Raw genomic sequence first — 22,486 nt, forward strand, 5'->3', positions numbered from 1 at the left:
TATGAAAGGATAATTTTAATATGCTATCTTTTTAGTTTGAGAGAGAAAAAATTCAGAAAATAATTCAGAAATTATTACAAACCCACAGGCAATTTAAAGTTCATCCTTGCAACACACTGTCTCTAGGAATCAGCCTGGCTCAGTGAATCAAGGAGGAAATGCAGTCAGGAGAAAAAGAAGCCTTGAAAGAATGAAAACGAAATTAAGGAAGATAGAAGAGAGTGTTGCTTTGGAGAAAGGGTGCAATCTGTGAAGGCAGACTGGTCAGGTTTAAATATAAAATAGGGCTTTGAAGGCGTGGGTAGGCTGATACAAGTGAGAAGTGGAGATGCACAGGGAATTCAATTGCTCTGAAAGTAGACACTAGAGAAAGCAGAAACATCTTAATTTTTGCAAATCAAAACAAACTTGGAAAGTTTGGACCACACTGCACTCTGAGATCTTGGAAGATCTTGGCTCTTTTGTTGGATTTCTTCAAGGAGAGACCTAGGATCAACCAACAGTTGAGAAGTTCCATCTTAAAACCACAAATAGCTCAGTAAGTGGGAACCATCCCATGAAGAATGGGCTACTATATGGGATGCTTACAGAAAACCTAGACATATGTAATAAGATTGGACCAGATATACGGAGTACTCAAAGTAGTTTTAGTGAGTTTCAAGGTGAGGCAGCCATCTTCATGCAGAGGTGGAGATACAGATGCTACTTATGCCCCAAGGAAACATGCCCGAAAAATTTACAGAATGATGGCTCTAAAGTGAGGCACACTAATATGAGCGCCATTGAAGGAACCAGGCGAAACAAGATAGTGTACATGTCTGAACTGTTGGTCACATGGCAGAATGTCTTGACAGAGACACTCGAGGAAGTGGCAGTGGACAAGATTGGTCTGAATAACTGATGCTTTGGGCAGTCCCAGAGTATATTGATTTTATCTCCTCAGATCTGAGAGAAACAAGTGGACAAAATCTAGTGGCATACGTTTAAAAATATTTCTAGAAAGAACAGAAAAAAAAAAGAAGGGCTCAAATCCAGCAAACCATCCCAGCCCAAAATGAATCAGAGAAGAAAGGAGAGTGACTTAAGCTAGTTAACCTATTGGAAAACGGGCTGGGCCTTTCAGAAAGCAAAAGGGAGAACCATAGTGGAAAACAAAATGCCAATGCTGTATTTCTCTACAGCAGAAAACAATGTAGCAAAACAACTACTACTCAAGACACAGAACAGTTGAAAATAAAGAAAAGTAGTGTTTTCGGGAGCAATGGGCTTCTAATCATTACCAGTCCCATAGAGTGACAGCCTTCAAAAACCTCCGTAAGCTAAAAATGATACTTCCACTAAAAAAATTGGGGGACAAGGAGGAAACATTCCCAAGGGTAAGATTTCAGAGAGTTGCAAAATTCCAGGGCAGCAGCCAGTGTGAGACAGGGCCGTAAATGGCTGTTCACAAGAGCCAATAGAAGAAGTATGGCCAGATACATCCACCTTCAGTGTTGCATATTGGGATCAAAGGAGAAATAGAAATTGAGAGGTTTCAAGGATGTTCAACACAAGGAGATGCATCTTAAATAAGACTAGCATCTGGGACTGCCACCATTGAAACATTCTCATTTTTTCAAGAAAAATGATATCAAGTATTTATTGCATGCCAGGCACTATTATGCATCTTATATTTATTACTTCATTTATCATTACATCATCCTATGAAGTTGGGCACTAACAGCATTTTATATGTATTACTTCATTTATAATTACATTATCCTATGAAGTTGGGCACTAATAGCATTACAACTTTATAGATGAGGAAATTGGGGCACAGAGAGATTAGATAGCTTGCCCAAGGTCATAGTTAGTACTCTTGGTAGAGTGTCATGGAGACCAGCACCACTCTGATGAATGCAGGGCGACTCTGATGAATGCAGGGCGACTCTGATGGATGATCTTTTCCTCTCCAAGAGTTAGCCATTCTTTTTTAAATGGTGAAGACCACTGGACTTAGGCAGGGTATGGAGGGAGGCATTTTGGGAAACTTGGGAGTGCTTCTGCCTCATTCCTGATTTTCAATCTATGAGAAGACTTCTTCCCTAAATGCTCTTGGCTTCTTGTTTCATCCCTTTTCCATAGATGTTGATAGTTACCTGGTTGATGAGTAACTTTTCCTCTTTTTCTAATGTAAATGTTTTTACTATAAATTTTTGCTATGAATTTCTCTTTCAGTACTGCTTTAGCTGTGTTCAACAAATTTTGTTATGCTGTATTTACATTTTAATGCAGTTCAGTGTATTTTAAAATATCCTTTGAGTCTTCCTCTTTGATCCATGGCCTCCCGAAGTGCTGGGATTATAGGCATGAGCCATACTGGTTCTCTCTGTTTTCCATTTAAGCACCCAGGGGATACTTAAAGTATGTTTAGTTTCCAAGAGATCGGAAATTTTCCAGTTGTCTTTCCCTTATTTATTTCTACTTTGATTCCATTTGTTAACAGAACACATTCTGTATGATTTCAATTCTTTTAAATTTGTCAGCATTTGTTTTCTGGCTCAGGATATGGTCTATCTTGGTATATATTCCATGGATACTTGAAAAGAGCATGTATTCTGCTCTGTTGGATGGGATATTCTATAAATGTTGATTAGATGCTACTGGTGTTGAGTTCTTTTGTATCCTTGCTGATTTTCAATCTAGTTGTTCCATCAATTGTTGAGGGAGAGGTGTTCCAGTCTCCAACTACAATTGATTTGTCTATTTCTCCTTTCAGTTCTATCAGTTTTTGCCTCACCTATTTTGCAGCTCTGTTGTTTAATGCATGCACATTAGGACTGCTATGTTTTCTTGGAGGATTAATCCTTAGGTCATTGTGTAATATTCCTTTCTGTCCCTCATAATTTTATTTGCTGTCAAACCTGTTGTATCTGATATTAGTAAAGCCACTTTTCTTTTGATTAATATTTGCATGGTACATCATTTTTCATTCCTTACTTTCAACCACCTATGTTATTATAGTTGAAGTGAGCCTTTTGTAGACAGTATATTGGTGAGTCATATTTTATTATACACTCTGCCAACCTCTGCCTTTTAATATTGTACTAATTTTAACTATATTGTAATAATTGATATTTTGGGGCTTAAATCTGCTATTTAAATTTAAATTTAATTTTATTTTTGAGACAGAGTCTTGCTCTGTCACCCAGGCTGGAGTGCAGTGACATGATCTTGGCTCACTGCAACCTCCACCTCCCGGGTTTAAGTGATTCTTCTGGTTCAGTCTCCCGAGTAGCTGGGACTTGCAGGCGTGCACCACCATGTCCATTTTTGTATTTTTAGTAGAGATGGGGTTTCGCCATGTTAGCCAGGCTGGTCTTGAGCTCCTGATCTCAGGCGATCTGCCTGCCTTGGCCTCCCAAAGTGCCGGGATTATAGGCATGAGTCATGCTGGTTCTCTCTGTTTTCCATTTCTCTGTTTTCTTTTTTCTCCCTTTCCATGAGTTACTTGAACATTTTTTTTTTTAGAATTCTATTTTGATTTATGTATGACATTTTTTGAGTGTATCTCTTTGTATAGCTTTTTCAGTGACTGCTCTAAGTATTACATTATACATACATAACATATAATGTACTGGTACTGGCATCTTTCCCAGTTTGAGTGAAGTATAGAAAGCTTATCCCTTTTTCATATTTTTACCCTCCATCATTTATAATATAATTGTCTTAAATATTTCCTCTATGTATAGTTAGAACCACATCAGACAGTGTTGTTATTTTTGTTTCAATCATCCAATATAAGTTAGAAAACTCAGGAAGAGAAGAAAGATCTATAGCATCTACCCATTTCTTTTTCGTTTTATTGTTCCTTTTTCCTTACTAATGTTTCAAGATTTCTTTTTTTGTCATTTTCATTCTGTTTTGAAACTTTCTTTACCATTCTTTTAGGGAAGGTCTTTTGGTGACAAATAGTTTTCCTTCACCTGAGAATTTCTTGATTCATGTCATTTTTAAAAAATATAGTTTCACTGGATATGGAATTCTGGACTGACAATTCCTTTCTTTCAGCACTTGAAAAGTGTTGTACCACAACCTTCTGCCCTCCATTATTTTTCATGGGAAATCTGCTATTATTCAAATTGTTTTTCCTCTGTAGGAAAGATGTTGTTTCTCTCTTGCCACTCTCACAATTTATTTTTGTCTTTAATTTTCAGATGTTTGACTTTGATGGGTCTTGGTACTGGTTTCTTTGAGTTCATACTCTGGTGTTTACTCAGTTTCCTAAATCTGTAGTTTTATGGCTTTTGCCAAATTTGGAAAATTTTCAGCCAATATTTTTTTTCAAATTTTCAGTTCCACCTTTTTTTCTCTCTTTCTTGCGTTCTAATAACATGTATGTTAGATCTTTTGTTATAGTTCTGTAGGTCATTCAGGTTCTGTTTATATTCTCTTCTCTCTGTTTTTCAAATTGGGTTATTTTTATTGTTCTGTCAAGTTCCTGGGTTATTTTCTGTTTGTTCCATTTTGTTGTTTGACCACATATATTGAGTGTTTTATTTTGGTTATTTTGTTTTTCAGTTCTAAAATTTCCATATAGTTATTCTTTATATCTTCTGTTTCTTTACTGAGAATTTCTATTTTTTTCACTTGCTTTGAATACATTTATAATTGCTTGCTAAAGCATTTTTATGTGACTGTTTTAAAATCCATATCAAATAATTCTGACATCTGTGTCACCAGATGCTGGCATATATTGATAGTCTTTTTTCAATGAAGTTGAGATTTTCCTAGTTCTTGGTACAATTAATGATTTTTGAACAAAACTTGGACAATCTGGGTGTTAAGAAACTCTGGATCTCATTTTAGAAGAACTCTTATGACATCACTGCATTGGGAAACAGGAGATGCCACTTCATTACTGCCAGGTGGGCCTGGAAGTTCAAGTTCTTACTCCATTGACACCTGGAAGCTGTTGTGCTTTTCTGTACTGCTGGGCAGGGATGGCAATTCAGTCTCTTCTCTCGGCTGATGCCACCCTGCCTGGGAGGGTCAGGGTTGCCTTATTACTGCTCATCACGTGGCCTTTCATGGACACCACTGGGAGATGGCCTTGTTACTGCTGGGCAGTTATGAAGGTGCTGATTCTTCACTACGTCTCTTCTGACACCACCTAAGTGTCAAGGGGGAGAATGCAACCTTATTACCACTGGATGGGAGCAGAAATCCAGGCTCCCTACAAGGTATCCACTGATACTGCAGAAAGAGGAGGCTCATTACTGCCCAGCAGGGTAAAAGTCACAGCTCCACACTCTATCTCCTCTGACAAACCCGGTCAGGGGGATTGGGGAACCTCCTTACAGATTGACAAGGGTGGAAATCTGGGCTCCTCACTTGACCTTTGCTGGCCTGGTGGGGTTAAAGACAGATTTTTCTGTGATGTTTGATATAGTAAAGAGGTTGTTATCTAAAAGTTTTCTGTCTTACCAGTCTGCCGCCCTTTCCTGGAACTTTGGCTCAAGAGGCTTTTCTGGGGGCTTGTTTTGTTTGTGCTCATTGGCATTTCTGAGTATCCAGCTTCTCCAACATCTCATCTGAGACATAGGAGGCTGAATAAAATCCAGGAAACTCCTACCATATATCTCGTTCCTCTGATCCTGAGGTTGATAGCGTCTTTTTCTCTCTACCTTTCAGTGCCTTCTTCTGTTTGTTTTATGTATAATATTCGTGGTTTTAGCTATACTTAGTAAGAGGTATAGGGAAAAGTATATTTTTCACTCCATCTTTCTGGGGTGAGAAATCAAGAACTAGAAATGTTTATTATTGTCCTAGAAACCTAGGAGAAGATGGGTTGTGGCTTTGTGTCCCTGGCTATGTGGGGGACGGGGAGAAGCTGTCCATAAGTTGTAGCAGGGATCCAGCAATATGGTGGCAGGCTGTACTAAAGGAGAGATGACTGGGAAGCAATTTCCTGTGGTGCATGACAGCTGATGGATGGAGGTCAGAAACAGTGGTGTCTGATGATCCATTTGAAGCCATTTCCTCCTCTATATTCCTATTACTCTCCATCTCCCCCTAAATTTTCAGTAAGCACCTATTATATGAAGCACCTTAATATTAAAAAATGAAGGAGATGAAAGAGAAGGTTATGCCGTTGTATTTTGGGCCAAGAAGCATGGGAGAGGTGGCAGGGCCAGCGATGAAGAGCCTGTCAAGAGTGATGAAGGCCTGAGCAAGGAGAAAGTTGGTGAAGAAAGATTAGGACATTGCCATGTGGAGTTGCTGTGGAAGCCTGTTTGTTCTCAGAGCTCAGGGGAGAGGAGGTAAAAGTAGGGACCAGTAGCTGAGTCATTATGAGAAACAGGGTTTCATGGTGGTGGAAGTGACACGTTGGCTGGATTCTCTTGAAGCTTGCTGCTTTGTTGCTTGAGTGGAGAGAAGCATCTCTGCTTTTGCGTATGGAGGGAAGCTCTTTGCATGGATTTTGAAGGCAGCCTTTGCATTTTGGACTACTGAGTGCTCCCCCACAGGCTCCTAATGCCTTGTGGCTTCTCCAGGTGGGGTCTGACGTGGAGTCAGCTCACAGGCCTGCCATTCCTCTCTCATAGTACTCTTCATTCCGGTGATATCTTGGCCTGCTTCATGAACCCTGAGCCCAGAGTTCCTAAAGCACCAAACCCAGTGAAGCAGAGACACCTCTGGCATGGGTCTGTAGGTTGCTTCTCAGGGGCCAGGCCAGCAAGAATGATTCAGCACACAGGCCAACCTGTGCAAGCTTTATGCATGCATTTTAGGACAATGGGAAGCGTGGTGAGTGAGGTTTGTGGTAAATCTTTAACCACATTCAATTTTTTCTAAGATTTATCTACTTTAGAACACGTAGAAATGGAGAAATGACCAGGGACTGCACAATGCTGTGCTTATTATATTGCTGTAGAAAGAAGGATGCTGCCTGCTCTCCATAGCCTGGGGTGAACTTGGCCTATGTAATGGGGCAGCAGGGAGTCAGGCAGGGGAGTTCTCCCTCTGATATCGCCTTTACCAGTAAATGCCAACACACTCCCCAGCTCACCTTTGCCTAACATCTAGGTCTTAATACAAGTTGTCCTCCCACTCCCCAGGGTGAATTGATCTTCCTGCCACGGCACCTCCTGAGCATCTGTTGGCTGAGTCTCCATCCCCACCCGTGAAAACACCTTGTGATGTGCTGTTTAATATCACAGAATGGGAACAGTGTTTTGATTCACCAGGATCCAAACACTCTTTTTGTAGAATCTACAAAGTGACATGGAAGGCCATATTTTAGAGGACTGTTCCTGCAGCTGGTGGGGAAGCCCTGGTGAGGGGTAGTACAGCAGGCTGTTCTGGCTGGCTAGTTCTGAGCTGAAGGGATGTGATGGAGGCAGGAGGAGTGAGGATGCAGAGGAGGGGAGGACCAAAGTAGTAGAAATGAGCAGCAGCCTGGTAGGACCTGGAGGCTGATAAGACTTGAGGGGAGAAGCTTAGGATGGGGCTCGGGTTTGCTATCACAGAGACAGCCAATGGTGTGATGTCGGGAGAAAGTTTGAGGAGTTCAGATTGGGATGTGTTGAATTTGAAATATCTGTAGGGTGTCCAGGCAGAGTGGACCTGAGCTCAAAAAAGTCTGTCTGGAGACTGAGCTAGAGAGAGATGTGGGAGCTCCAGGCATGTGTGGTCCCAAGGAAGGATGGGGCAGAGCATGGGTTCTCACCTGTTTTTAATCCCACACCCTGACACTTAAAATGACTGTTGTGTTTTACTTTCTCTAGTTTATATCATGAACCCAACAATGACAGTAGCTGTTATGGACTGAATTGTATCCTCCCCCCAAATCCATATGCTGAAGTCCTAAAACCAGGACCTCAGAATGTGACTGCATTTGGTGGTAGGGTCTTTAAAAAGGTAATTAAGTGCATAATGAGGTCACAAGGGTGGGCTCTAATCCAATATGACTGGTGTCCTTAAAGGAAATAAATATTAGGACACAAACACACACACAGGGAAGAACAAGTGAGGACTCAGGGAGGAGATGGCCATCCGCAAGCCCAGGAGAGGAGCCTCCAAAGAAACCAACAGTGCTGACACCTTGATCTTGGACTTCCAACCTTCAGAACTATGAGAAACTAATTTCTGTTACTTAAGCCACCCAGTCTGTGATACTTTGTGATGACACCCATAGCAGACTAGTACAGTAGCTAACACTGGATACTTATTATGTGTCAAATACTGTTTTGAGCACTTTGCATATTTTAACACATTTAATATTCATAGCAACCCTATTTGTGGAAGGTAGTACAGTCTACGGCACGGCAGCTATATCAGCCCCTTTATTGTCCCCAGGGTTTGGAGTCTCTTCCACTTTCCAGCTTGTCCTCCTGACCTTCACTCTACCCGGGACTATGTCCTCCAGATTCTCACAGGTCCCTCTATCTCTCCTCAGGTGCCACACTCAGCAATCTGCCCTCATTACCTGCCAGTTCCTGACTCTATCTGTCACTAGTTCCTTACCTGTCTGGGTTAGTCTTCTGAATACTTGCCGTTCCCTGGCATGATGCTTTTGCAAAATAAGGAAATCAATAATAATAATAACTGCTAGTGTCTAATGAGCATGTGCTCTTCGATATCTATTCTCTTACAACTACCTTAACAAATAGGGACATATTGTTATTCTCCTTTTAACTTTGCTTTCCAGAGAAGGAGGCTGGGGCTTAGGGAGATGAGGTGAGTTTTTCCAGGTCTCACAGGAACAGGACTGAAGGAAGGAAGCCATGTTTGCCAGGAGAAACCAAACGGACATACAGGCTTTCTGTGGAATACACAATTCCTGCTCTGTTTTGGTTGACAAAGTCTGAGGTCCTAGGAAAGAGAGGAAAATAATAGAAATATGAATATGTGTGTGTGTGTATTTTGCTCCCCTCACTAAAGTTTTCACAGTCTATATTAATGAGGGCATGATTTTGCCTGTTTTGTTTGCTGCCATATCCTCATTGTCTAGATTAGGTGCCTGCTACTGTGGAACTCTAAAAGGTTGTTAGAGAAAGAATAGAAGAAAGAAAAGAAGGAAGGAAGGAAAGAAGGAGGAAAGAAAAGAAGGAAGGAAGGAAAGAAGGAAGGAAGAAAGGAAAGAAGGATAGAAGGGAAAAAGGAAGGAAAGAAGGAAAGAAGAAAGGAAGAAAGGAAAGAAGAAAGGAAGAAAGGAAAGAAGAAAGGAAGGAAGGAAGATAAGAAGGAAAGAAGGAAAGGAAGAAAGGAAGGAAGGAAGGCAACAAAGGAAGGAAAGAAGGGAGGAGAAGGAGAAAGTGTTGGGGGGTAAGGAAAGAACAAAGGATTGCTTTTCCCTCACTATAGGCTTGAGCCTGTTGCCTCCAAAGATACAGAGCTTTGGTCTTTACCCATAAAAAAGGATTTTGAAGTCACCCCTCCCAGTTCTGTTCCCCCACAGTTTAGACAAGATCCTCATGCTCCACTGGCCACACGAGTGCCCTCAGAAGGAGTAGACACAGGTGGAGGGAGCTCCTTGTGACCAGCAGAGAAAACAGGATGGGGCACTGCCTGACTGAGGACCTGTGGGTGGGAAGGAAAGTGCCAACAGCAGCTCTATAAAAGCTCCCTGGCCAGGGGACCTAGGGCAAGAAGTGGTTTCTCCTCCTTCCTCTCGGGAAGGGCCAGGAAAATGGCCCTGGTCCTGGGGATCTTCAGCCTGCTGGCCTCCATCTGCTGGGTGTCAGCCAATATCTTTGGTAAGTTCTGAGGCCATGGAATCGGGGTGGGGAGGGAGCTCCAGTGTCAGCCAGGCTCTGCCCTGGGCCTTCAAACGGGTGCGATCTAATTTAATCTTCACAAATGCCCACATGTCAGTGATTTGCTTTTTTTTCAGATGAAGAGGCAGATTTAGAGAGAGGTGAACTGAATTACTTGAGGTCACAGAGCTAGTGATTGATGGAGCAGAGATGGGAAATGTGGTTGATCTTCCTAATTCAATTCTAGGTCCCCCTCACCCCACCATTTTGGCAAACTTTTGGCATTGACCTTGGGTTTTTATCCCCTTAGCTATTCCAAAGTCTATGTCATCCATAAGAGGTATTTTAGAAGCAGTAAAAAAAGAAAGCTACTTGTGGAGTGAAATAGCCCTAAGTTCTGTCCTTGGCTCAGCCACTTACCCGTGTGACTTTGGGCAAAGTGCCAAGGTTCTGTTTTTTTGTTTTTTTGTTTTTTCATTTAAAAAGTAAACAAATAACACATACCTCATGATGTGGTTGTGATTTCTGGGTAGGACCCTATGTGTTACAAGAGTTCTCAATGGGCAATAAGTCATGTACATTAGTAATTAATTTGTATTTCAATGTGTATCTGGAAGGTGCTACATCTGCAGGGCATGGCTTGATAGATTCAAGAAGAACTTCCTAATGGTTCTCTAACTTACTCTAAATAGCCTCATGGGAATTGTGGCAGGATCGGGGTGGGAGGGGAATGTGTAGTCCCAGCGTTGATTTCGGAATCCTTCACTTGCCAGTTACATGACTTTGGGCAGACGACTTTCGCTGCCTGAGACTTGGTGCCTCATGAGTGGCAAGGATATATTGCCTGTCACCTTTCAGGGGAATGCTGCACATTAAATGAGCTAATGTCATACTTGGAAAAAAGTGTGCTTAGCTGCCAAATTTTAAGATAGGCTGTCATAGGTAATGATGATGACCCTGGTAAAGCATCTGTGCTTATGAGAGCCCGTCTCTGTCCTGGCAGCCCAGTCCACACTCTTCTCTGATGAACCACTTTTCTTTTCCTAGAGTACCAGGTGGATGCCCAGCCCCTTCGTCCCTGTGAGCTGCAGAGGGAAATGGCCTTTCTGAAGCAAGCAGACTACGTGCCCCAGTGCGCAGAGGATGGCAGCTTCCAGTAAGGCTTATGCCAGCAGAGAACTCTCAAGGTCCAAGATGCCCTAAAGAGCATCTTGTGCCTTCCCCCCTCTTCCCGAGCTCTGCCCTGCAACTCCTTTGTGCACGTGAGGCTTGGCCACTGTCATTTGGAGGTGCCTGCCTTTCAGTTCCTCAAGCTGATCAACACTGGACAATCTGACCAAGTGAACCCCAATCCATGCTTCATCCTCCCACTGCCCTCCCTTCTCTTCTTGCCATCACTTTTTCTGTGATGGCTTGAATAAACGACGTGTGTGGGGGTGGGGCAGGTTGAGGAGGGTGTCAAATGATCTGTGCTTTGGGACCTCTCCCTCCTTCAAGTATCCCCTTGAGAAGCTGGGGTGGTGGAAGCAGAGGCTGCCTTGACTTCCTAGTCCTTAGCTGCCGCCGACCCTGCCGGGGCCAGCTCTCTAGGCTGCCTCTGGGCTTCTGGGTCGCTGTCTCCGCATTGAGCTGCCCTCCGAGAGGGATTTCTCCAGCTGCCCTAATGCAGACTTGGGGCCTGAGACCCTCTCTGTGAAGAGTGTGGTAATAATCTAGACAATTCTTCCCTGCAGAATAGACAGGAATCCTTTGCAATGTGCATGCATTGAAATTTCCTTGTGCTATTCCAGTCATGTTGAATCAGGGGAACTCCATTTATATGACTGCGTTCTGGGAAATGTCTGTGAAACCTCCCTCCCTGCCGCTATCTTATGTGCACTCTTAATGTGCCTAACCTCCCACGAGTGTGCAGAGACGCTGCTAGAGCAGTCCCTGCTTAGATCACTGGGAATTCTGGGACAGCAAGGAAGGAGTTAAGGAGGAAGTCTCACTTTCCCCAGCCTTATTTATGTTCCCATTCCCAACTCTTATGTTCTGGCCTCTTGCAGTTTCAAACCTGGCCTCTCTTCAGGAGGCTTTGCATACGCTGTTCCTTTTACCTGGAATATCTTTTACCTTCTTATACCTCTGACCATCCTGCAGGTCTCAGTTCAGTCATCATTTCTGGGGAGTCAGCTCTATGGCCTGGCCTGACCCCACCCATGTGCTTCCCAATATACCCTGCCGGCCCCTGATCCCACTGACATCCCACCCCCCAGCCCCCACTCCCTATCCATACAGTGTGGGCACTGCCTTTACCCTCTGCAGCCTCATAATGCCTGAGGACACTTGGTGGATGTGGCTGAAGCCTTGCACTCCAGGGTGGGTCACTTGCTTCGGGGCTGGCAGGCAGCACAGGTGGTGAATGAATGGCTGGGGCAGGAGCCGGAGCAGGTGTTAGCCAGGCAGGAAAAGCGGGGCCTTTCCTTTCCCAGGTCAGCCACCCTTCTCCACTCCACTCTCTCCCTAATTTAAATGAACCAAAACTTGGAAGAATGGAAATAAGAAAAGTAGCCTGGGTGGGAGCTGGCATGTGGCTTTGGGGGCCCATCCCAGAGTCACCTGGTCTTTGTCTCCTCCTCAGGACTGTCCAGTGCCAGAACGACGGCCGCTCCTGCTGGTGTGTGGGTGCCGACGGCAGTGAAGTGCTGGGCAGCAGGCAGCCAGGACGGCCTGTGGCTTGTAAGTGGGAGTGGGGGATGTCCCTTGGAGGCACCCTGCTAGGACAACTCACTTCCAGGAGTGAGCACTGGGTTTGGGTGCGTGACTGAGCAGTTCCTCCCTCTGAGCTGCTGGCTTCTCCTTTGTGAATAAGAATCATCCCTGCAAGCCATGGAAGGCCCTCTTTCCTGCAGGGCCACTGGGAAAGTCCAGTCATTTGTTCAACAAATATCTACCCAGTTCCTCCCATGAGCCAGGTGCTGAGAAGACAATGGTGAACAGACATCAACATCTCCTGAAATCAGAAAGTGACCAGAAAAATATGAGTGACTTCTCACTTGTGGTGTGAGGTGTTTCTAGAATTTAAGACTTGGGTCAAAGCTATCCGGTTAAGATAATTATTATAGTGAGTAATCAAAGAAACACAGTCCCCATTTAAAGCACGTCATAACTCTAAAACAACAGTTAAGCCAACCACCTCAAAATGAGGAAATCGAGCCTAAAGCCAAAACTATCCTTTGATGGATTAAAAGCTCTGTTTGGGGCACTGGTTTTATGCATCTAGTATGGCTGTCATAGGGGCGCACTGGCCCCATACTCTCCTGCTGTGTGAGCTTGGCTGAGTCAGGCATCCTCATTGAGCTATGGGTCTTCATCTGTAACATGAATATAGCATCTGCCTTGTATGATGTGAGGATTTAGAACACGTGTAAACACTAGGCACATAGTAGGTATTCAATAGGGGGCAATCATTGCTAATGTCTCAGTCCATTCGTGTTGCTATAAAGAAATGCCTGAGGCTAGATAATTTATAAAGAAAAGAGGTGTGTTTGGCTCACAGCTCTGCAGGCTCTGCAGAAGCATACCACTAGCTTCTGCTGCTGCTGAGGACCTCAGGCTGCTTCCACACATGGTGAAAGGGCAAGAGGAACCATCTGTGCAGAGATCATGTGATGAGTGAAAGTGAGAGACAGAGGGTGGAGGTGCTGGGCTCTTTTTAACATTCAGCTCTTATGGACACTAATAGAGCTGGAACTCACTCACTCTGAGGGAAGGCATTCATCTCTTCATAAGGGATCCACCTCCAGGACTCAAACACCTCCCACGTTGGAGATCAGATTTCAACATAAGATTTGGAGGGGACAAATGCTGAAACTGTAGCAGTTAATGTCACTAACCTTCAAGCAGAGTGGTGAAGCAGCTTCCCCAGGGTTACACAGTGAGCCCATGGAGAAAACTGGACTCAGAAAAGCTCTGTTAATGCCAGGCCTGCACTCTGATCCCATCTCCCCTCCACAGTACCATGCTCTGCGGTACCTGACTGATTGACGTGGCACCAGCGAGGTCAGCCCTTCTCTGACTCAGAACTAGCTAGGCCTGTTCTGTGGCTGCCACCCCATCACTGAATGTCCTTGGGCGGGTCATTACCCTCTCAGCCTTGTCCCTCTGGGGAGGGAGCATGAGTTTTCTTGGGCTCTGGCCCCTGGAAAATTCCCTGCAGTTCTATCTAACACTGCTCCTTGTACCCACAGGTCTGTCATTTTGTCAGCTACAGAAACAGCAGATCTTACTGAGTGGCTACATTAACAGCACAGACACCTCCTACCTCCCTCAGTGTCAGGATTCAGGGGACTACACGCCTGTTCAGTGTGACGTGCAGCAGGTCCAGTGCTGGTGTGTGGACGCAGAGGGGATGGAGGTGTATGGGACCCGCCAGCTGGGGAGGCCAAAGCGATGTGAGTTTCACTGAGCGCCTGCACCCCTAGAGCCGGGGAGGGGCTGAAGCTTTCCTCACTGCGATCCAAAACGTTTAGGGTTTCCTGCCGAAATGGGCAGAGAACCAGGCCCTCAGTAGGGAAAATAAAAGCATCAAAGGGAAGGTTTTATTATTCTCATATTTCCATATGGTAGACAAGCCATGTTTGCTGGCTGATCATTAGAAACATAAGCAGGATTTCATTGAACATTGTGAGTCTCCTGTTGCAGACCTGAGTCACTGCGTGGGTCTCTAACTGTCACTTCTATAGTATAAGCACAGCCATGTGCTGCATACGGATGTTTTGGTCACCAATGGACCACATACATGACGGTGGTCCCATAAGATTATAATAGAGCTGAAAAATTCCTATTGCCTAGTGATGTAATGATGATCTTGACCCTGAGCAGGCCTAGGCTAATGTGTCTGTGTATCTCTTAGTTTTTAACAAAAAAATTTAAAAGTAAAACAAAAATTAAAAATAAGGAAAAGTTTATAGAAGAAGGATATGAGGAAATAAAATATTGTTGTACAGCTGTACCATGTGTTCCTGTTTTAAGCTGTGTTATCATAAGAGTCAAAAGTTTTAAAAAATTAAAAAATGTATAAAGTAAAAATGTTGCAGTAAGCTAAGGTTAACTTATTATTGAACAGAGAGAAACAATTATAAACTTAGTGTAGCCTCAGTGCATAGTGTTGATAAATTCTACAACAGCGCACATGAGCGTCCTTGGCTTTCACATCCACTCACTGACTCACTGGGAGCAACTGCCAGTCCTGCAAGCTCCATTCATGGTAAGTACCCCATGCAGGTGTACTATTCTTTATCTTTTATGCTGTATTTTTACTGTACCGTTTCTATGCTTAGGTATCTCTAGATACACAAATACTCACCATTGTCTTACAATTGCCTACAGTATTCATTACAGTAACATGCTGTACAGGTTTGTAGCCTGGGAGCACTAGGCTAGACCATATAGCCCAGGTGTGCCATAGGCAAACCATCTAGGTCTGCATAAGTACACTCTATGATATTCACACAACAATGAAACCACGAAAGATGCATTTCTCAGAGCTCATCCCCATTGCTAAGGGACACATGACTGTATATGCTGCTCAACTGCAGAAATATGTGTCTATTCATACATAAGAATTTTTTTTCATGAAAATGTGTAGGTCCAAGGAGCTGTGAAATAAGAAATCGTCGTCTTCTCCACGGGGTGGGAGACAAGTCACCACCCCAGTGTTCTGCAGAAGGAGAGTTTATGCCTGTCCAGTGCAAATTTGTCAACACCACAGACATGATGATTTTTGATCTGGTCCACAGCTACAACAGGTAAGGGGAGCAGGGGTGTGCCTGTCACTGGGCCATCACCTGCCGAAGCCCACACCCATCTTGAGCTGGGGGCCTCCATGTGTCATATGTGCAGCATGATAAGGAATTAAGAGCCGCCTCACTCTCATGAGCTGTCCTGGGTGTCTAAAGTGCCACGGCGTTTTTTAACAAGGCAAACTGGCAATTGGTATTTAATGAAAAATAGATGTGCCCTCTGGCCAATGAAATGTAAAGCATCAGAATGTGAAGACAGATGAGCTAGGGTGCCTACTACATCATTTTTCATTGTAGCAGGAAACCGGGAACAAAGTGATCATCAAAAGGTGGCTGGCTGAATAAATGTGAATCTGCCATAAATATTTATGTAGCCATTAAAAAGACTGCATTAGAGCTGCTAGAACATTTGACCTGGAGAGGAGGCCACAGTATATTATGATAATACAATACAAGATACAAAAAACAGATAATATAATATAATATGCTTTAATTTTTAAAGAACAAATGAGCGAAAAGATTCTTTATACGTGCTTATATGACCATATTATTATGCAGGTCTCTACATAAGACTATGTGAGCACAGAGGGTAAGAGGAAGGAGCATAAAGTGTGTGGTTATCCTGGGCTGCTTTAGGGCCAGGGCTGCTCTGCAGAAGAAAGAGTAGGCAGAAGGCCAGGCGCAGTGGCTCACGTCTGTAATCCCAGAAATTTGGGAGGCTGAGGTGGGCGGATCATGATGTCAGGGGTTGGAGACCAGCCTGGCCAATATGGCGAAACCCCGTATCTACTAAAAAAAGTACAAAAATTAGCCGGGCGTGGTGGTGCGCACCTGTAGTCCCAGCTACTTGGGAGGCTGAGGCAGGAGAATCACTTGAACCCGGGAGGCAGAGGTTGCAGTGAGCTGAGATTGTGCCACTGCACTCTAGCCTAGGTGACAGAGTGAGACTCCGTCTCAAAAGAAAATAAATAAATAAATAAATAAATAGGAGGCAGAAAGGCGATCTGCAGAAGAGGAAAAAAGGCAGCACTCCCAAAAGCATGGTTATCATTATATTTGTGAATTTTTGTAAACTGTGTGTACACGTGCACTTACGAATAACTTTAAAAATGTAAATAATGAATATAAACAGAGAGAGGCATTATAGATCTTGACCCAAATAGCCAGAGTAGCTTCTGGTCATCCACACTGGCCACTTGTTTCTTGTAAAGGGTTCACGCAGACTTTAGATGTAATTGAACCATTTGAAGTAAAAAGAAATATGAATACTAGTCTGCAAAGACTGATATGAATTCTCTTGGAGAACTTGAGCCTCTCTGTGGCTGGTTTCCAAAACAACCAGTTTCTTTCCATGTGTGAGGGAGGAAATTCTCATGGGCTGTGCCAGGAGGAATCTCAGACTAGCAGCCTGTGTGCAGAACTGTCCCATAGGCAGACTTTGTTTGAACTGCATCATATTTTAAAAACTGGAAACTTTTATTAGGTTGAACCCCATGAAATTTCTATTTTTGTAGGTTAAAAAATAGTTGAACATGAGAAGTTTCACATGTTCAACCTAAAACACACAATTCTGAATTTCTGATTTTAAAGAACAAGGGTGAGAGGCCACACGCACGCACTCACTGGTGGCATCAAGACACTGGCTTTGCTGCTCTTTTTAGACCAAGGACACGCCCTTCTGTGGTCCAGGTCCCTCTGTGCTCTGTTGCCACACCACTGCTTACCTCATCCGTTTATATGACCTGCCTGGTCCTGTAGCATTTGCCTTTGGGACCTGCCTTCTGCCTTTGCCACTGCTTAGCACAGTGACCTGGCCACTTACTCTCTCAGTGCCTCAGTGTTCCCATCTGTCAAATGGAGGACAAGGTCCTGCTCATTACATCATAGTGAAGATTTGATGAGGCCTCATCTATGAAACCATGGGTGCGAATTTACAAAGTTGTAAATTACTATACTTCTGTAGGTAATTCTCATGCATCAGCCAGCTTCAGCAAACGTGGGTTAGATTTTCCCCCTCCAGGCCTGGCCTGCCTGCGAGCACGTATAAATCTCAAACAGCCAGTTTTATTGAATACTCGTTGCTGCAAACCAATGTGTTCTCAGTTCAAGATCACCTGAGTGCTTACTATATAAAGGGAATTTTATATCCTTTAACTTACCTTAACACTTACAGAAACAATTAGATAATTATAATCATTACTATACAAATGATTACTAAAACCCAGAGGTTAAGGAACTCACCCTAGTAAGCTTAGGTGCTAGAACTGTCTGGCTCCTTTTAGTATCCCACATAAATGTAACTCATCTCTGTTCCCCTACAGTGCATGGCACAGAGCCTTGCACACAGCAGGTCTGGAATCAGTGCTTAAGGAATTGGTGAATGCATCCAAGACCCTGGTGTTAAGGGACAATTCACAGGTTGAGGCACAATTCATAGGTTGAGGTTGAGGCACAATTCACAGCTATTTCCACAAGAGGGCAGTCGAGTTAAATGCAAAAGTTCAGAACTAAGCATCCTTTGTTTAAAAGAAACACACAAAAATTTACTCCTGAAATGGGATCCTTTTCATTTTGTAAGCAAGCATGTCTCTGAGCAAATTCTGGTATTGAAAGGTCATGGGAAGGGTTAGGTGGTTGGTTACTGGAAGCCCAGCTGTAATCAGGGATTTCCCGATACTTAAGTAGACCTGGGTAGTCACAGGCCCAGTGACTTCTCTGGGCATAGTGGAAGGAGCCTTGGAGACCATATAGAGGGCCTAAGCTTAGCGACTCAGGTTTCTAGGTAAAATATGAGACAGCAAGTTATGTTTGAATTTCAGATAGCAAAGAGTAATTTTTTTTTCAGTGTAAGTATGTTTAAATATTGCAGCAAGCATTTGAAGTGTGGGGTTGGGGAAGGGTATATCATAATCACCATCGGACTTGGATTTCTGAAAAAATGGAATGGGTGAGGGGAGAGCAGAGTGGGTGCAAGGAGGCAGCCCTCCGAGTTTGGAGGCTACTGCACTAGTCCAGGCAAGAGACAACGTTGACATGGAGCAAGTGTCGAAGAGGACAGCCAAGAGATGGGGTGAGACTGGAGGAATACTTACCAGATGGAATCCACAGAACTTGGTGAAGGAATTGATATGGAAGTGAGGGTCGGGGGGAGTCAAGAATGATTCCTAGGTCTGGTTTCTGGATGGATTCTTGAGGATAAATTTGAAAAGGAAAAGCCACAAGCTTTGTTTTGGGATGCTGAATCTAAGGAGATTTTTTTGGAAAATTCAAATGGAGAAGTGGCGGAAGGCAGTTACTTACTTCCCTGGGGCCACCAGAAGGCTGGAATCCTGTGGGCAGCTCATTCACTGATCTGTTGCTGTGAGTTATTTATGTGCTGGGTGATGGTTTGCACTTGAATTTGGCAACGGTGTTTGCCCATCTGAAGTAGGTTCTTTTGCCCTTCAAGAAGGCTACTGCTTACAATATCTGTTTGGCTGGAAAATTTTAAAGAACCATGTTGTAATGGGGAGCAAGCTTCACTGGTCCTTCTGACTCATGCCCCATCTTTTATATTGCCCTAGCCCAACCATTAACTGTGGACACACATTCTGACCAAGCAGATATAAGTAAAGGTCTTAAGAGCCTTCAAGCAGGGCTAATGCCATTATCAAAGCCTTAATGATCTGAGTTAATTGGCTTCTTTATTAACCCTTGTCCTTAATGACTAAACACACTCAAACTCCTTAGCAACCAGTCTAACTTCAAATGCCTTAGCCACCCATGCTACCCAGATTGCCCAGTGGGAAGAAGGATCAGATGCGTCCTAATATATGGTAAAAGGGCATTGTAACCAGAACGTGGAAGGTACTGTATGGAGAAATCCTCACTGGGGAAGCACCAGATCACCCTCATTACAGACACCTGCGGTGGTTGGCTATGCATCAGGCGCTCTGCTAGGCTACGGCCCCCTCTTATTTTATTTTATTTTTTTTTGAGACAGAGTCTCACTTTGTCACCCAGAATGGATTGTAGTGGTGCGATCTCAGCTCACTGCAACCTCTACCTCCCAAGCTGAAACAATTCACCTGCCTCAGCCTCCCAAGTAGCTGGGATTACAGGCATGCGCCACCCCGCATGGCTAATTTTTGTGTTTTTACTGGAGACAAGTTTCACTATGTTGGTCAGGCTGGTCTCAAACTCCTGATCTCAAGTGATCCACCCGCCTCGGCCTCCCAAAGTGCTGGGATTACAGGCGTGAGCCACCGCACCCAGTACAGCCCCCTCTTTTAAGGAGCACCCTCCCTAGTGCAGGAGAGAACGAAATACATGGCTCATTTGTGAGTCAGTGTTTAGATTTCCAAAGAACTGCCTGTGGGAGACGTTAGAGAATCTGATTGAGCCCGGAGGCAGGAATCGTACTCTGCAAATGAACAAGACCGGATGCCCAGTGGAGACCAGAATTTCGCATTCCTCTGAGCCTTGGTTATAATTTATCTGTCTAGGTTGGCCGTAATCTGAGCATAAACTCAGAAATGCCACCCCTTGCCCCTCTGCTAGCATTTGCTTTCTTGAGGATTCTTCTATGGACACCCTGAGATTTTGCTTTTTATTCAACAAAAGGCAAACATCCTTTTCCACTAGATTGTGGGCACACAGTAAATTAGGAAGATTCTGAGCTTGAACTCACTGGTGATCGCTCTATTGGAGTGGTAGGCCAAAATATAGTATTTTTCAATTTTTAAATATTGTGTAGATTTTATCTTCCTCCTTTTTCTGATATGCCCAAAACAGGATAAAAATGGAAATTAGAGGGAATCATGAGGAAGGCAAAATAAAAGTAGAAAATCAGAATAAGGCAAGGCAAAGATTGGCCCACATCCCTTTCTACAAAGTCCCAACAAATGTGAGGGGCCGCATATTTGGCTCTGAGCTCCCTGTAACCACAGAAAAGAAAAAAATAGTCTGTTACTTGGTTTCTACCAGATAAAAATACGAGTTTCTCAGGGGTCACAATGTTTTCTTCTATTGATGATGGAGGGAACTTGGTTCTTCGGGTCCTCATGAAGGGGGGAACACCGTATGCCACAGGGGACCATCTGACTTGACAATGTCCTGCTGCTGAAGGACCAGTGGTTTCCAAAGGCCGGTACCTATAAAACGCATCCTCAGGGCCGGGTGTGGTGGCTCACACCTGTAATCCCAGCACTTTGGGAGGTCGAGGTGGGCAGATCACCAGGTCAGGAGATCGAGACCATCCTGGCTAACATGGCGAAATCCCGTCTCTACTAAAAGTATAAAAATTAGCTGAATGTGGTGGCACTCACTTGCAATCCCAGCTATACTACTCGGGAGGCTGAGACAGGAGAATTGCTTGAACCCAGGAGGCAGAGCTTGCAGTGAGCCGAGATCACGCCACTGCACTCCAGCCTGGTGACAGAGCAAGACTCTGTCTCAAAAAAAAAAAAAAAAAAAAAAAAGCCTCTTCAGGTGCTGTATTTCAGAAACTGTGAATCTTGGGTCCTGGCATTCTCTATCAGACTTGTACCTCCCTCGGTGACTACCAATATCTCAGTTTTCCTTGCTGCCCACACCTGTGGTTCTGTCTCCCACCTTGAAGTTGGAGGCATGTAAATGACACTTCTAGATATGTTCTTCACTCCTCTGATGTCTCCTGGTCAAATCACCATTCGTGGCTTTAGAATCCCACTCAAACTCACCTTTGGGGGCATTCTTTGGTCCAGCTGGCTCAAGGCTAGGGATGGAGCCAGACTTTCCAGCTTTCATCAGGGCTTTGGATTCAGTCTCAGCAGTTTGACTTCTTTTGGTTGATTTGGGGCAGGAGATCTAAAAAAGAGGAGGTTGAAAGCATGACAGAACCCCTGTTCCATGATGATAGTAAATCACTAATGACAGTAGCAGAATAACAGCTAAACAATCTTCATGGTGCTAATTATTATTTTGGAGAAGGAGTCCAAAATGCATAGATGGTGATATCGTTTCAGAAATTAGCCACAGAAATCAAATTGTATCAAATGGAATTGTGGGCACACAGGAAATTGGGAAGATTCGGAGCTTGAAATCACTGGTGGTTGCAGGGCCGCCCCCCAAAGGACTGTGCTCTATTGGAGAGGTAGTCTCACCCTTTGGCCACCTGCTGTTGTTGAAGGAGCACTGGAAATGGACTTGGGATTCTTGGCCCCTGGTCTTGGCTGGATGATCTTGACCCAGTCACAGCACCACGCAGAATCCTAGTTTTCTCATTTGGGAAATGGAGATTTTTAAACGGTTGTGAGAATTAAATGAGACAAATATGGAGAGTGTTTGGTCTGCTTGTTCATACATATCACCTGTGATTATTTTATGAATAGTAATTAATAGCAACAATCATATTAGGTCTTCTCACTATATACAGAATTAGCAAGAAGGGATTAAAGATGGCAGCACAGGGTGTCTGTCCTAGACGTCAGTAAAGAACAGCCCTAGAGAGCCCAGATGGCAGTAACTGGTCTTAGGATGGTCTTACTGGGAGGGTGGGAGGACCCTCTCCAGAGCTGAAGACAGGGTGATCTCCAATATGCGAGAAGCAGGAATATCAAGAGTGAGGGCCATGCAAAAAACACTAGTAGGTCCAGGTACTGGGCAGTTTATAAGACCAGAAACCCCCAGAGAGGGGCTCTGACCATAAAGTGGTAGGATGAAGATGGCTCAAAGACCGTGGAAGTCATGTCTGCCATGAGCCAGGACGTTGAGGTGGGTCTCTGGTTTGAATTAGCCAAGCACGGAACTACAGTGATTTAAACTTATGCCTCACGCTGGAATGTGTTTCAGAACCCACCTCGGGCCAGCACTTGTGTCATCAACATCTATGAGATGCCAGGAAGAGCGAGGTGCTGGGCATATGGAGCAGTGTCAGACAGAGTCACATGTCTTGCAGGGTAGGATGTAGGACAGAAGCCAGGTGCAGCCAAAAACACACTG

The 22,486-nt window shown here is 44.1% G+C and overlaps 1 protein-coding gene across 1 annotated transcript in view; it reads left to right on the forward strand.

The window, feature by feature from the left end:
* Positions 1–9,636: 9,636 nt before the first annotated feature.
* The window catches only part of TG (thyroglobulin), a 272,056-nt gene continuing 259,206 nt past the window's right edge, over positions 9,637–22,486 (forward strand). The window contains exons 1-5 of the mRNA XM_030795400.1: positions 9,637–9,740; positions 10,788–10,896; positions 12,364–12,461; positions 13,973–14,176; positions 15,373–15,532. Coding sequence (XP_030651260.1) covers positions 9,674–9,740; positions 10,788–10,896; positions 12,364–12,461; positions 13,973–14,176; positions 15,373–15,532 — 638 coding nt within the window. The 5' untranslated portion in view covers positions 9,637–9,673. The remainder of the gene's footprint in view (positions 9,741–10,787; positions 10,897–12,363; positions 12,462–13,972; positions 14,177–15,372; positions 15,533–22,486) is intronic.

The sequence above is a fragment of the Nomascus leucogenys genome, chromosome 16, assembly GCF_006542625.1.
Source record: "Nomascus leucogenys isolate Asia chromosome 16, Asia_NLE_v1, whole genome shotgun sequence".
Taxonomy (NCBI): domain Eukaryota; kingdom Metazoa; phylum Chordata; class Mammalia; order Primates; family Hylobatidae; genus Nomascus; species Nomascus leucogenys.